The sequence below is a fragment of the Phyllosticta capitalensis genome (genome assembly GCF_038381095.1).
Source record: "Phyllosticta capitalensis strain CBS 128856 chromosome Unknown BKA78scaffold_4, whole genome shotgun sequence".
NCBI classification, from domain to species: Eukaryota; Fungi; Ascomycota; class Dothideomycetes; order Botryosphaeriales; family Phyllostictaceae; genus Phyllosticta; species Phyllosticta capitalensis.
Genome location: NW_027117442.1, coordinates 1583177 through 1594170, shown reverse-complemented (window position 1 = coordinate 1594170; position 10994 = coordinate 1583177). Strand labels below are relative to the sequence as shown.

Genomic DNA, 10994 nt, shown 5'->3' with positions numbered 1-10994 from the left:
TCGCAAACGGCCTGCCGCCCGCAGAGCGTCAATCGGCGCGTCACGGCCCACTTCCTGTGCCGCTGATCTACCCCCCATAGTGGTTCATGCACTCTCCTCCTACCCTGCGTTAAGCCTCAACTCCGCCCTCATCGCCAGCTCCTCCTTGGCCCCGACATCATGTCCTCGCCGGCCGTCGTCCACAACTCCTCCGCGGCCCGCCCGACGCGTACCCAGTCAACCGCCGTCCGCTCTACCGCCGCTCCTCCGACCGCATCTCCCCATCGCTCCCTTTCCCAGTCGCACGGCCACGCTCGCCCAAGCCATCCAGCACAGCAGGCCCCGTTGAACCAGCCCAAGAGGGACTTTGACCAAAAGCTTCCCCCGCGTCGAAGCGAGTCGAGGGATCGCGCCGCCCCCCAGCCTGACAATCGTAGCAATTCCCACAACAGGCACGCCCGCTATGGCCCCGACTCTTCGGCAACAGCTGCTGCTACCAATGGCGCCACGACAGAACAGCCTCGCCATGCGCCGCCAAATAACGCCTCGGGCCGGCGGAGAACGACGATCTCGGCTCAAACGGGACAGTGGGCGTTGGGTAAAACAATAGGAGCTGGCAGCATGGGCAAGGTCAAATTGGCCAGGAACCTTGAAACTGGGGAACAGGTACGAATAGCCGCCATGTGTATGCACACATGTGGTACAAAGCTGACACCTTACAGGTTGCGGTCAAAATCGTACCCCGGCAGTCTACCGACGAGCACCGCAACCAAGCGGACCGCGAGCGGGCTGATCATTCCAAGGAGGTACGGACCGCAAGGGAAGCGGCCATTATGACCTTGGTAAACCATCCTTATATTTGCGGCATGCGGGACGTGGTCCGGACCAACTATCACTGGTACATGCTCTGCGAGTATGTCAATGGTGGGCAGATGCTGGACTACATCATTTCCCACGGACGCCTCAAGGAGAAGCAAGCGCGCAAGTTTGCCCGTCAAATTGCAAGCGCACTTGACTATTGCCACCGAAACAGCATTGTCCACCGGGATCTCAAAATTGAGAATATCCTAATCAGCAAGACGGGCGACATCAAGATTATCGACTTTGGCCTCAGCAACCTGTTCTCTCCACGCAGTCAGCTCAAGACATTTTGTGGCAGTTTGTACTTTGCTGCGCCGGAGCTGCTTCAGGCCAAACAATATACCGGGCCTGAGGTTGATATTTGGAGTTTTGGTATAGTTCTCTACGTTCTTGTTTGCGGCAAGGTGCCATTTGACGATCAAAGTATGCCACAATTGCATGCCAAGATCAAAAAGGGCCACGTAGAGTACCCGCCATGGCTTACAGCAGGTAAGAGAACAAACGATATTGTAGAGGAACAAGTGGTACTAACGGTCGTTGTAGAGTGCAAGAACCTGATCTCGAGGATGCTCGTGACAGATCCCAAGCAACGAGCGCCTCTGTCTGAAATCATGAGCCACCCGTGGATAACCAAGGGCTTCAACTCATCACCGGAAAACTTTCTTCCTCCTCGGGAGCCTTTGCAACTTCCTCTTGACTCTCAGGTCATCGAAAAAATGACTGGATTTGACTTTGGCACGCCAGAGTACATCACGTCACAGTTGACCAAGATCATCCAATCAGAAGAATACCAGGCCGCAGTTCGCATGGCCGCGCAGAGAGCGCAAGACAAGAACCCGGAAACCGAGAAGAAACGTGGAGTGTTCGACTTTTATAAGCGACGGAATTCAATGAGTCGAGACACTCTGACAAACTCGTCATCGGAGCAATTGGCTGTCGGCGCCGACCCAGTCAATGCTTTCAGTCCGCTAATTTCGGTATACTATCTCGTTCGAGAGAAGCAAGATCGCGAGCGCAAGGAGGAAAACCCTGGCGGTATGAGCATGCCAAAGATGGCCGGAGAAAAAGCCTTCAAGGTGCCCGAGCTTGCTACTCCTGAAGCAGCACACACAAACGCGTCTTCATACGAGATGGCCGGAGAAAAGCCCACAGGCGGCCGGTCACGACCAAGAGCAAGAACTCACGGGGAGGATGAGGTTGCTGATGACCTCAAGAAGATGAACTTGAATGTTCCGAATCCGCCAAACCAAACTCCTCCTGCGGTTATCACGCCTCCCAACGACCCCGCGCCACTCAAGAAGGAAAGCACAGCAGCTGGTTTGCTCCGACGGTTTAGCACGCGGCGCCACCGTGACCACATTCCTCGCGATAGGTCTCAACCACCACAGGGCCCTTCTGAAATCAATGAGGCCCCGGCAAAGGAAGGCTCGGGATTCCCGCTACGGAGCTTCTCTGTCCGCAAGGCACGCGACAAGGCTGCCCTGTCCCCATCTTTGCCTCAGGGGGTGAATGACAACTCGGAGCAACCAGGCCTACTTGCACCTCCCAGCCCCGGGATTCGCGCAACGCAAAAGTTCAAGGGGCTTGGCAGGTCAACCAGCGTCAATTCGGCGGACATTCGCCGCAAGAACATGAGGCGAGGTGTTTCTGATGGAAACCAAGATCCTCCGCCCACAAGCGGCTCGGACAAGTCGAGTGTTAGTGGAGCTCGCACAAGGCCGGTGCCTGACACAGCTTCTGAGGAAGTCGCCCTTGGGGCCCCACCAAGAAGTGCTCCAGCTGTTAGGACCAAATCTCTCGGTCATGCCCGTAGAGAGAGCATTCAGGCCCGTCGTGCGAGGCGAGAGCAGGCGATGGAGACCAACGTACCCGAGGAGACGGATCAGGAAATCGCCGAAGCGAACGACTCCGCTGGGGAAGGTCGCAACTCCGAGACGATCAAGCCCGTCTACCTCAAGGGTCTCTTCAGCGTCTCCACGACGAGCAGCAAGCCTCTGCCCGTTATTCGTGCAGACCTGATTCGTGTTCTGAAGCAGCTGGGCGTCGAATACTGGGAAAGCAAAAGCGGATTTCAGTGCCGACACGCACCAAGCATCGACGTGCCTGGAAACGAGAACCCTATGCCTCCTACGAGTCCTCACCAGACTCCGAGCGGTAGCCTAAGCCACAGGCGGAAGATTAGCTTTGGATTGAGGGCTTCGGAGCAACGCGAGCGCGACGAGTTCCGCGAAGCACACAAAACACCTCAGACTCCAAGGTCGGCACGGCAGCCGCGTCGGGGAGACCACAGCTACACAAGCGCTGAAGAGTCGGAGGAGAGCGAGCCTGGCGAGCCTAAGACCGCGAATCGCTCGCGTCCTGTGGGCGAGACGACAACGCACGTGCAGAGCGACATGGGCGGAAGCATGGTGCTCAAGTTTGAGATTTACATCGTCAAGGTGCCGCTGCTCTCACTGCACGGCATTCAATTCAAAAAGGTGGACGGGGGCACATGGCAGTACAAGAGTTTGGCCCAAAAGATTTTGGATGAGCTGCGGTTGTAACCTTGCAGCTGCCGTCCCTCGCTGTATTGTTGATTTTTGCATGGTATTCAACCGTCAAGACAGCAGAACCACGGCCGGGGGTCACGCCGGTCTTCATTTGTATTTGAAACTGGGCGCTCCGCTCAGAGTAGCCACCTGTCACGAATTTCTTTTGTTGGAAATAGGTCAGTTTATTGTTCGGTTTTTTGAAGAGGCATGGTTCGCCTGGGGGCAAAATCATTTGGCCTCTAATATGGATAGGCAACAGCAGTATGTAGTGTTTGCGGATTGCCGTTCTTGAAGCGGAGTGGGCGAGTCTTGCGTGTATAGACATTTATCCGTAATCGAGTAGAGATGCGAGACTTTTGTTGGCACAACCCATGGCAGCTCTGATTGGAATTCAAATGCTCCCATCACAACTTTACGCCCACTCATGACGCCTTGGATGGTGTTGGTGAATTAGTCAGCGTGTCGCATGCGGCTCCACAAGCTCAAAGTTCATGTGACGGGCCAGACCCTGCGCCTTGCTTGCCCTCAGCCCGCCGTAGCCGACAGCTGCGCTTTGGTCCGCGAAGCGAACTGAAGTGAATCCCTCTGCCCTCTCTGCGCTTGGCCGGCGGGCGTCGGGTCAATACCTCTCGGCATCCCGCTACCTCTACCAACCTAACCCACCCACCACCCACCTCTTCTTCAACACCTCTCCACCGCAACCCTCGACCTCCACCTCGACCTCGTCACAGCTCCTTGTCCATTCCCTCGAGCGCGACGCAGCAGTCAACCTTCACATCCTCTCATCCAGCCTGCAAACCTCAACAAGCCATCGACCATGCTAGGACAACACGTCTTCTCTCACCAGTACCAGCATCCGCCAACAGACTGGCCCCAGACCCACCACACGACGCATACCCACCATGCCGCTCAGCAGCATGCTGTCCAGGCCCAGGCCCAGGCGGCTGCTGCTGCCGCCGCCGCCGCTCAGCAACAGCACTACAACCGCATCGCAGCGAGCAACAATGCCTCCGCTGCCGGCATGGGTGGAATGCCCGCAGCGGCCCACGACCAGGGCATGGGCGACCAGGGTGTCAGCGAAGAGAACCGGCGCGTGCTTGAGTGGATCGCGCAGCTGCTGAACCCCGCGACTCGTGAAACCGCCCTGCTTGAACTCAGCAAGAAGCGCGAGCAGGTACCCGAGTTGGCGTTGATTCTCTGGCACTCATTTGGTAAGTGAGGCTCGGTTGGAAGTGAAGCGCGCGCATGAAAGACCCCGCTAACTCACCCCCCAGGCGTCATGACCTCCCTGCTACAGGAAATCATCTCCGTCTACCCTCTTCTCAATCCATCGCAACTCACGGCCGCCGCTTCCAACCGCGTGTGCAATGCTCTCGCTCTACTCCAATGCGTTGCTTCGCACACTGACACTCGTGGCCTCTTCCTGAGCGGTAAGCCCCACCAGAGCATGGCGGTGGGACAAAGCTAACACGTCACGCGCAGCGCATATTCCACTGTTTCTTTACCCATTTCTGAACACTACCTCCAAGTCTCGCCCGTTCGAATACCTCCGCCTGACCTCGCTCGGTGTCATTGGCGCGCTCGTCAAGAATGACTCGTCCGACGTCATCAACTTCCTCCTCACGACCGAAATCATACCCCTGTGCCTTCGCATAATGGAGACCGGCTCTGAGCTGAGCAAGACGGTGGCTATTTTCATTGTCCAGAAGATTCTGCTGGATGACCTGGGACTTGCGTACATTTGCCAGACGTACGAGCGCTTTTACGCGGTTGGCACCGTCCTCTCCAACATGGTCAATCAGCTGGTCGAACAGCAGACGGTTCGTCTGCTGAAGCACGTCGTTCGCTGCTTTCTCAGGTATCTTTTATCAATCGATATTTTCTGGACGAGGCTAACAGGATTCGCAGATTGAGTGACAACGCCCGCGCTCGCGAAGCGCTGCGCCAATGCCTGCCTGAACCGCTGCGCGACGCGACCTTTTCCTCCGTCTTGCGCGACGATGCCGCCACCAAGCGTTGCCTGGCGCAACTCCTCATCAATCTCTCTGACAATGTTGTCGAGGCCACCAATAACCAGGGCCTGCTTCATTGAGATACTGGCTCGCGACCGAACGCTTCTCCTTCAGTTCTTCCTTCAGGGTTTGACATGCTGCTGTTGTGCTTATAAGCGGAAGACTTAGACATGATTCTTGCCACCCTGACGAATTATCCTCATACCCGGTTCATCCCGCAGCGCTTGGGTACTCCTCGTCACGCACATCCATAGCTCAACACGACGTGAACGATAACGACGACTAAGGACCCCGAGGCCGTTGGGTCATGGAATCACCTTTTCCGCCACGGAGTTTCTCTTCAAATCTCGCAGCGGGGTACGTTGCTCACTGCGTCCATTTACGGATTGCCATTTTCACCGCGGTGGCCGTTGACAGACGTTCTGACGGGCTTAGTCATGGCGCTTTTTCAGCCCTTTTTCGGAGATTCGACATTTTTCTTCTTGTGGCATATCGCGAGGTCCTCAGCGTCCTCGTTACAAATCATCGAAGGACACACGAGAGCGATTTTCAACGAGCCCCGACTTTTCTTTATTCAACATCACCCACCACACCAACAAAAAAAGCATGGGATGGCTGGTCGGACTTCAGGCGAAATACGTGTACTTGAAAGCATCGGGACAATGGAGTTTTGAGAGATTTTTTTTTTCAGGCGCGCGAAGGAGCGGGCAACGATGGGCAAACAAACTATTGGCACTGGGAAGGAGATTTTTCTCCAACATGGCGTTTGAGATTTGCAAACAGCGGGATGGGTTGGTTGGTGGGTGGCGTGGATGGCGTGGGGCGTGGTTGCTCGATGCTCTCTGACTCTGAGCGGCTGGCTCTTTCATGGGCTCTCTCTCTCGGCTTGAGCTCCTCGTTGGATTTTTCTCTCTTTGGCGCCCTTCACTTTCCCCCTTTCGACTACCCTTTCAATTGCTACTTACTTACTACCCCCTTTCTCTGGTTGAAGATACGGTCTCATTTCATTTCCTCTTCTTCATACCACATCCTCGTATGCGGTGGTCGTATATACCCCTGGAGGATGAACGTGTGTTTACTTTTGCGTACTCATTTCATTCATCCGATCCCCCCCTTCCTTTTGCTTGCTGAAATAAGCCTGGCTGTTGGTGAATCATTTTGTTGGCTACATTATGACGGTGATGAAGCTTCCAATCATGTGTTCCCGTTGCTGCTCTTCCGGTTCACGTGTGAGCGTCAATCCATCTTTCTCATGGCGAGCGAGGTGAGATGAGACAAAGATGAATCATCCGGCATCCACCGCACGCACCGCAGCCAGTGATTGAGCAAACGGATAACTTGCAGCCCCGGCATTTCATCGTCCTGGCTCAACCCGCAGGATAGAGCGAAAGGGGAAGCAAAACAGAGAAATGATCCACGTCGACGCCCAGTAAGCGCGGACTCAAGACCATGGTGGCTGCTGCAGCACAGGAAGAAGCGCCGCAGCAAGTCGGGGAGCAGTCTGTTCCGCAGTTGGCACAGCAGGCTGCAAAGGCAATGTCAAGTCCAGGCAGAGAGAGCCACGATGATGCATGGATTCCTTGGCCCCTGAGGAACTGGCGCAGGTTGGACTGGCGGTGGAGCCTCTGGGGCCTTGACTTCTGGAACTGGGAATTGGCTTGACCTCGGGCGCCTTGACTTCTGGGGCGGGTGCTGGGACGATGACTGGAGGTGGAGCGGGATTCTCCTCCTCAGGGGGCTGTTGGATGGTGTTGTTAATGATGACTGGCGGGCTGGGAGGCGGCGGAGGCCTACTCTACGAGCTTTGAATGTTCAAATGTCCCAAGGCTTTGGGTGGTGAGGCTCTTGAATGCAGCACCCCTTTTCATATACGCACATATCTTGACGTGGCTATTGAGACAAACTTTCCGTGCGTGTTCTGTGCAAAGGTGGCAACACACCATCGAGTCGTGAAGGGACCGGACCGGACCGCGTGTTGGGTGTGCGTGAGCCATGGATGCGTCGTGACCATCACTAGGAGACATCGCTCGGGAGAATGTGGACGAGTGAGAGCAACTTTTCATAAGTACATAGGTTTTAGCCCCCATCCATCGTGCGTGTCTGGCTACCTCCTAGCGAAGCTTTCGAAATTTCGTCCTTTCCCAAATTCATGATACTGTAAGACAACCTGACACCGATTGTTGTAAAGGAAGCACAGCAACAAAAAGCAATCAGTTGAGGCTCGCCTAGCAAATCCGAGCAGGTTTCCTTAGCACACCGCACATGCCATTGCTCCCGTCCCATTGTCAGTCGAGCAAAATATCCCTACATCGCTGCTAGCTCACCACAGTACCATCAACACACACATCCTGACACCCGAAATGACTGAAGAGGCGGAGATACCTCTCAATAATCCCATCCATCATCCGCACTCGGGCCCTTGCTCTTCTTGTTAACCTCCTGCTCACGGTACATGTCGGCAACACGGTCACTGCTGGTCGCCTCCTCGGGCTTCTTGTCGTCGCGCACGCGAATGAAGCGGGGGAAGCGCAGACTGATGCCCTTGCCGACGCCCAGCTCCTCAATCGCCGCTCGGTATCGCGGCGAAATGGTCAGGTCAGCGCTCTTGACCTCCCACACGAAGCGCGGCTCGAACCACACGTCGGGCTGATCCGTGTTGCCGGACGAGTGCGAGTAGAAAGGTTTGGGCTTCTCGATGACGTGCTCAGAGAGCGCGGCGTGGAGTGAGGCGAGCGCCTCGTCGCTGAAGCCTGTGCCAATGTTGCATACAGTTTGGTACTGCTCGGAATTTGGGTCGTAGCACGCGAGCAGGAAGGCGCCGTAGACGCTGGTGCGCTTGCCCTTGCCAAAGTAGGCACCCAGCACAACGAGGTCAAGTGAATCGCCCAGGTTGTTGAGATAGTCCTTCTTGACTTTGAGCCAATTCTGAGAGCGCTTGGAAGGAAGATAGTTGGATTCAGAGCCGTCGAGCATCTTGACCATCAGACCTTCGCAAGAGGCTTTGATGGATTGGTCGAGCAGCTCCTGAATCTCGACAACATCAGATGCGTCACCGTGCTGAGCAAAGGCGAACTCTCCTTCGACGGGGACGAAAGAGTTGTGGAGGAGCTCTCGACGTTCGCGGAAAGATCTTCGGGTAAGACGCTGCCAGTGCTGTCAGTAAAGATCGGAAAACCATGTCGCGGCAGATCATACCTCGCCGTTCAGATACAGGAGATCGAAAGCAAACACGCAGACTTTGACCTTGACATCTTCAATCTTGACGTCTTTCCTCTTGCGCGTCATCAACATCTGGAATGGCAAGACCTTCTTCTCGACCATGTCCCAAGCAACTGTCTCGCAGTCGAGCACGAAGCTCTTGGTGTCTTCTTTGACCCACGTTGGAAGTTTGGACAGGATGTCTGGATACTTGCCCGACAGATCCTCGGAGTTGCGTGAGAAAATGTTGGCGACTCCCCTCTCTGTCTTGCCCGCCTCTGGTGCCTCGGTGCCATCATATGTTTGCTTCGCTCCGTGGGCGACGAAATGAATCTGGGCGCGCTCGCCATCGTACTTGTATTCGCAAGTGAAGCTCTTGTTTTCGAATCTTTGCAGGACTTCGGCAATCGACTTGGTTGGATTCGCAAGCATGGGCTTGATCGGGACGCCAGGATGAAGAGTGCAGAAGTTGGGTGTCTCATCGAGACCATTTTTGAGCGCAACAGGGAGGATATCTTCGTAGCTGGGGAGTTCGCTGGTGATCCGTTAGCCCCAAAGCCTTGAAGAATCAAGTTTGACAGAGGCATACCTGTAGACACTCTTCAAAAGCTGCTCACTTTTCGAAAGTTCGTCAGGAGTGGGCATTGTCTTGAATGTGGGATCCAGCTGGTATGTAGCCAAGGCATGGGCGAGGCAAACAAGCACGCTCTGCTCCGCCAGTCCAAGTCGCAACTTGCCTTCGAAGAATCTGGTGATGAATTTGGCCTCGCTTGGACCGCCTTTGTTTTCATGTATGTCTACTTTTTTCGTTCCATCGCATGTAGACAGGAGCCTCGTCATGATACCGAGCTTGTTCTTGTTGGTCCCAGATCCAACAATCTTGGAGATTTTGATCAAATCCTCGCGGACAGCCCGGACGGTGAGCGGTTTTGGCTTGAACATAGTAGACTGATTTGCTCTGCTTTGAGCTGCGACCAGGCCCCAATCGCCCACCTGCTTGTGGTCCTCTTGGATTTTCTTCTTCTCTCGTCCAGTCGCGCCTGCGATGGCCTGTTGGATGAGAGCTTCACCGACACCAAGTTCAATGCCCTTGTAGTCGGCGGCAAGCTTGTTCACCAGCAGGAGAACAATATGCAGCAAGTCGTCGGGCGTCAGCCTAAGCACTTGGCAGAAAAACCTTGTGGCATAGTTTTGCATCTCCAGACGCTTCGAGGTGTTTTCGATTTTGGACATGACTTCGCAAAGGGCAGCAAAAGGCACAGGTTGACCGGCCGTCCAGTCATCACACATGCCAGACTTGAATGGCCTTTCCCACGTGTTTGCATTTTTGCTGGAAGGCTTCTTGCTCTTTGTTGGCGCAGCCTTGGGTGGAGGCGTAATCGACTCCTCGTCCGACTCTTTCTCGGCAGAGCTCGCCTTGGAGCTTTTCCTCGAAGGAGGGTCGGAAAGCTCATCGTCGTCCTCTTCAACGACCTTCTTCTTCCTTGCTGCGGTCGACTTGGCTTTCGCTTTTGACTGCTTGGGCAACTTTTGTTTCGAGGTCTCTTGCTCTTCTTCCTCGAGCTCCTCCGCAACCTCAGGTTGAGGCTCGGCCTTTGGCTTTGCTTTCGACTTCTTGGGGGAGGCCGCAGACTTCTCGGGCGTGGCCTTGGATTTCTTGGTGGAGGCGTCAGACTTCTCAGGTGTTGGCTCGGACTTTTTTGGCGTGGCCATGGACTTCTTGGGCGACGATACTGGCTCCTGATGGCCCTTTCCATTCTCCTTCGCCGTCGACTTGCGCTTCTTGCTAGGTGATTGTGGCGTGGCGCTTTCTTCGGAGGCCTCGTCGGAGTCCACCTTCCGCTTCGTCCTACGCCTATTGGTTACCGGCTCATCGTCGTCCTCGCTCTCCGCCCGGGTTCTCTTCTTCGAGTCCTCCTTGACTCCATTTTCGCCGTCCATCTCGACATCTTCGTCATGGGTCGGGGCCTCGGTATCCTTAGTCTTCAACCCGACATTCTCTTTGGAAGATTCATCGTTCGGAGGGTCGCTGGACTTGGTGTTCTTGCTCTTGGTTTTGGTAGAGAAGGCAAGAGTCGATTGGCGGGGCTCGGTCTTGGCACCAAAGTACGACCTGCACTGTGTTAGCAGACGGCGTTGAAATCATGGGGAGTACTAGTCGTAGGAAAGCATGCCCTAAAGTCCTTTGACTCGGCTTGACATACCCCAAGGTAGACTGCTTCGGAGGCATCGCGACGGAAGTGAAGCAGTGCCGTTGGTGCGGGAGCCGAGCAGCGAAAGCGCGCAATTCGGAGTTGAGGGTTTTCGACGAAGGACAGCGAGATATGGAGTTCAGAAGAGGGCGCAGGCAGAAGAGATGTTTTGAGGCAGGTGGAAGGCGCAAATGCATGGCAGTAAGGAAGAGGACCAGAGC

The 10994-nt window shown here is 55.2% G+C and overlaps 4 protein-coding genes across 4 annotated transcripts; 3 read left to right on the top strand and 1 right to left on the bottom strand.

Annotated features, from left to right (window-relative positions):
• Nucleotides 1-159: 159 nt before the first annotated feature.
• Nucleotides 160-3383, top strand: BKA78DRAFT_250215 (putative serine/threonine protein kinase Kin1; the record flags this gene model as incomplete). Its single annotated transcript, XM_066884546.1, has 3 exons — nt 160-645; nt 702-1329; nt 1384-3383. 3 exons carry the CDS (start codon nt 160-162, stop codon nt 3381-3383), a joined length of 3114 nt encoding a protein of 1037 aa, XP_066745505.1.
• Nucleotides 3384-4188: 805 nt separating this feature from the next.
• Nucleotides 4189-5463, top strand: BKA78DRAFT_331022 (cell differentiation protein rcd1; the record flags this gene model as incomplete). Its single annotated transcript, XM_066889843.1, has 4 exons — nt 4189-4582; nt 4646-4801; nt 4854-5229; nt 5280-5463. The coding sequence occupies 4 exons, from the start codon at nt 4189-4191 to the stop codon at nt 5461-5463; spliced, it is 1110 nt and encodes a 369-aa protein (XP_066745504.1).
• A 352-nt stretch (nt 5464-5815) lies between these two features.
• On the top strand, nt 5816-6744 carry BKA78DRAFT_118554 (uncharacterized protein). The gene has a single exon (XM_066882379.1). It carries the CDS (start codon nt 6171-6173, stop codon nt 6654-6656), a length of 486 nt encoding a protein of 161 aa, XP_066745503.1. The 5' UTR covers nt 5816-6170; the 3' UTR covers nt 6657-6744.
• A 679-nt stretch (nt 6745-7423) lies between these two features.
• On the bottom strand, nt 7424-10968 carry BKA78DRAFT_265781 (uncharacterized protein). The gene is made up of 4 exons (XM_066885460.1): nt 10786-10968; nt 9171-10694; nt 8579-9116; nt 7424-8527 (listed from the first exon to the last, which is right to left on the bottom strand). The coding sequence occupies exons 1-4, from the start codon at nt 10809-10811 to the stop codon at nt 7769-7771; spliced, it is 2847 nt and encodes a 948-aa protein (XP_066745502.1). The 5' UTR covers nt 10812-10968; the 3' UTR covers nt 7424-7768.
• Nucleotides 10969-10994: the final 26 nt, after the last annotated feature.

Excerpts from the sequence above, each read along its gene's own strand:
- BKA78DRAFT_265781 (XM_066885460.1), bottom strand. The coding sequence starts at position 10,811 with ATGCCTCCGAAGCAGTCTACCTTGGG. Across the intron at positions 10,695-10,785 it reads CCGAAGCAGTCTACCTTGGG|GTCGTACTTTGGTGCCAAGA; the intron begins GTATGTCAAGCC and ends AACACAGTGCAG. Across the intron at positions 9,117-9,170 it reads CTTTTGAAGAGTGTCTACAG|CGAACTCCCCAGCTACGAAG; the intron begins GTATGCCTCTGT and ends ACGGATCACCAG.
- BKA78DRAFT_118554 (XM_066882379.1), top strand. The coding sequence starts at position 6,171 with ATGGGTTGGTTGGTGGGTGGCGTGGATGGCGTGGGGCGTGGTTGCTCG.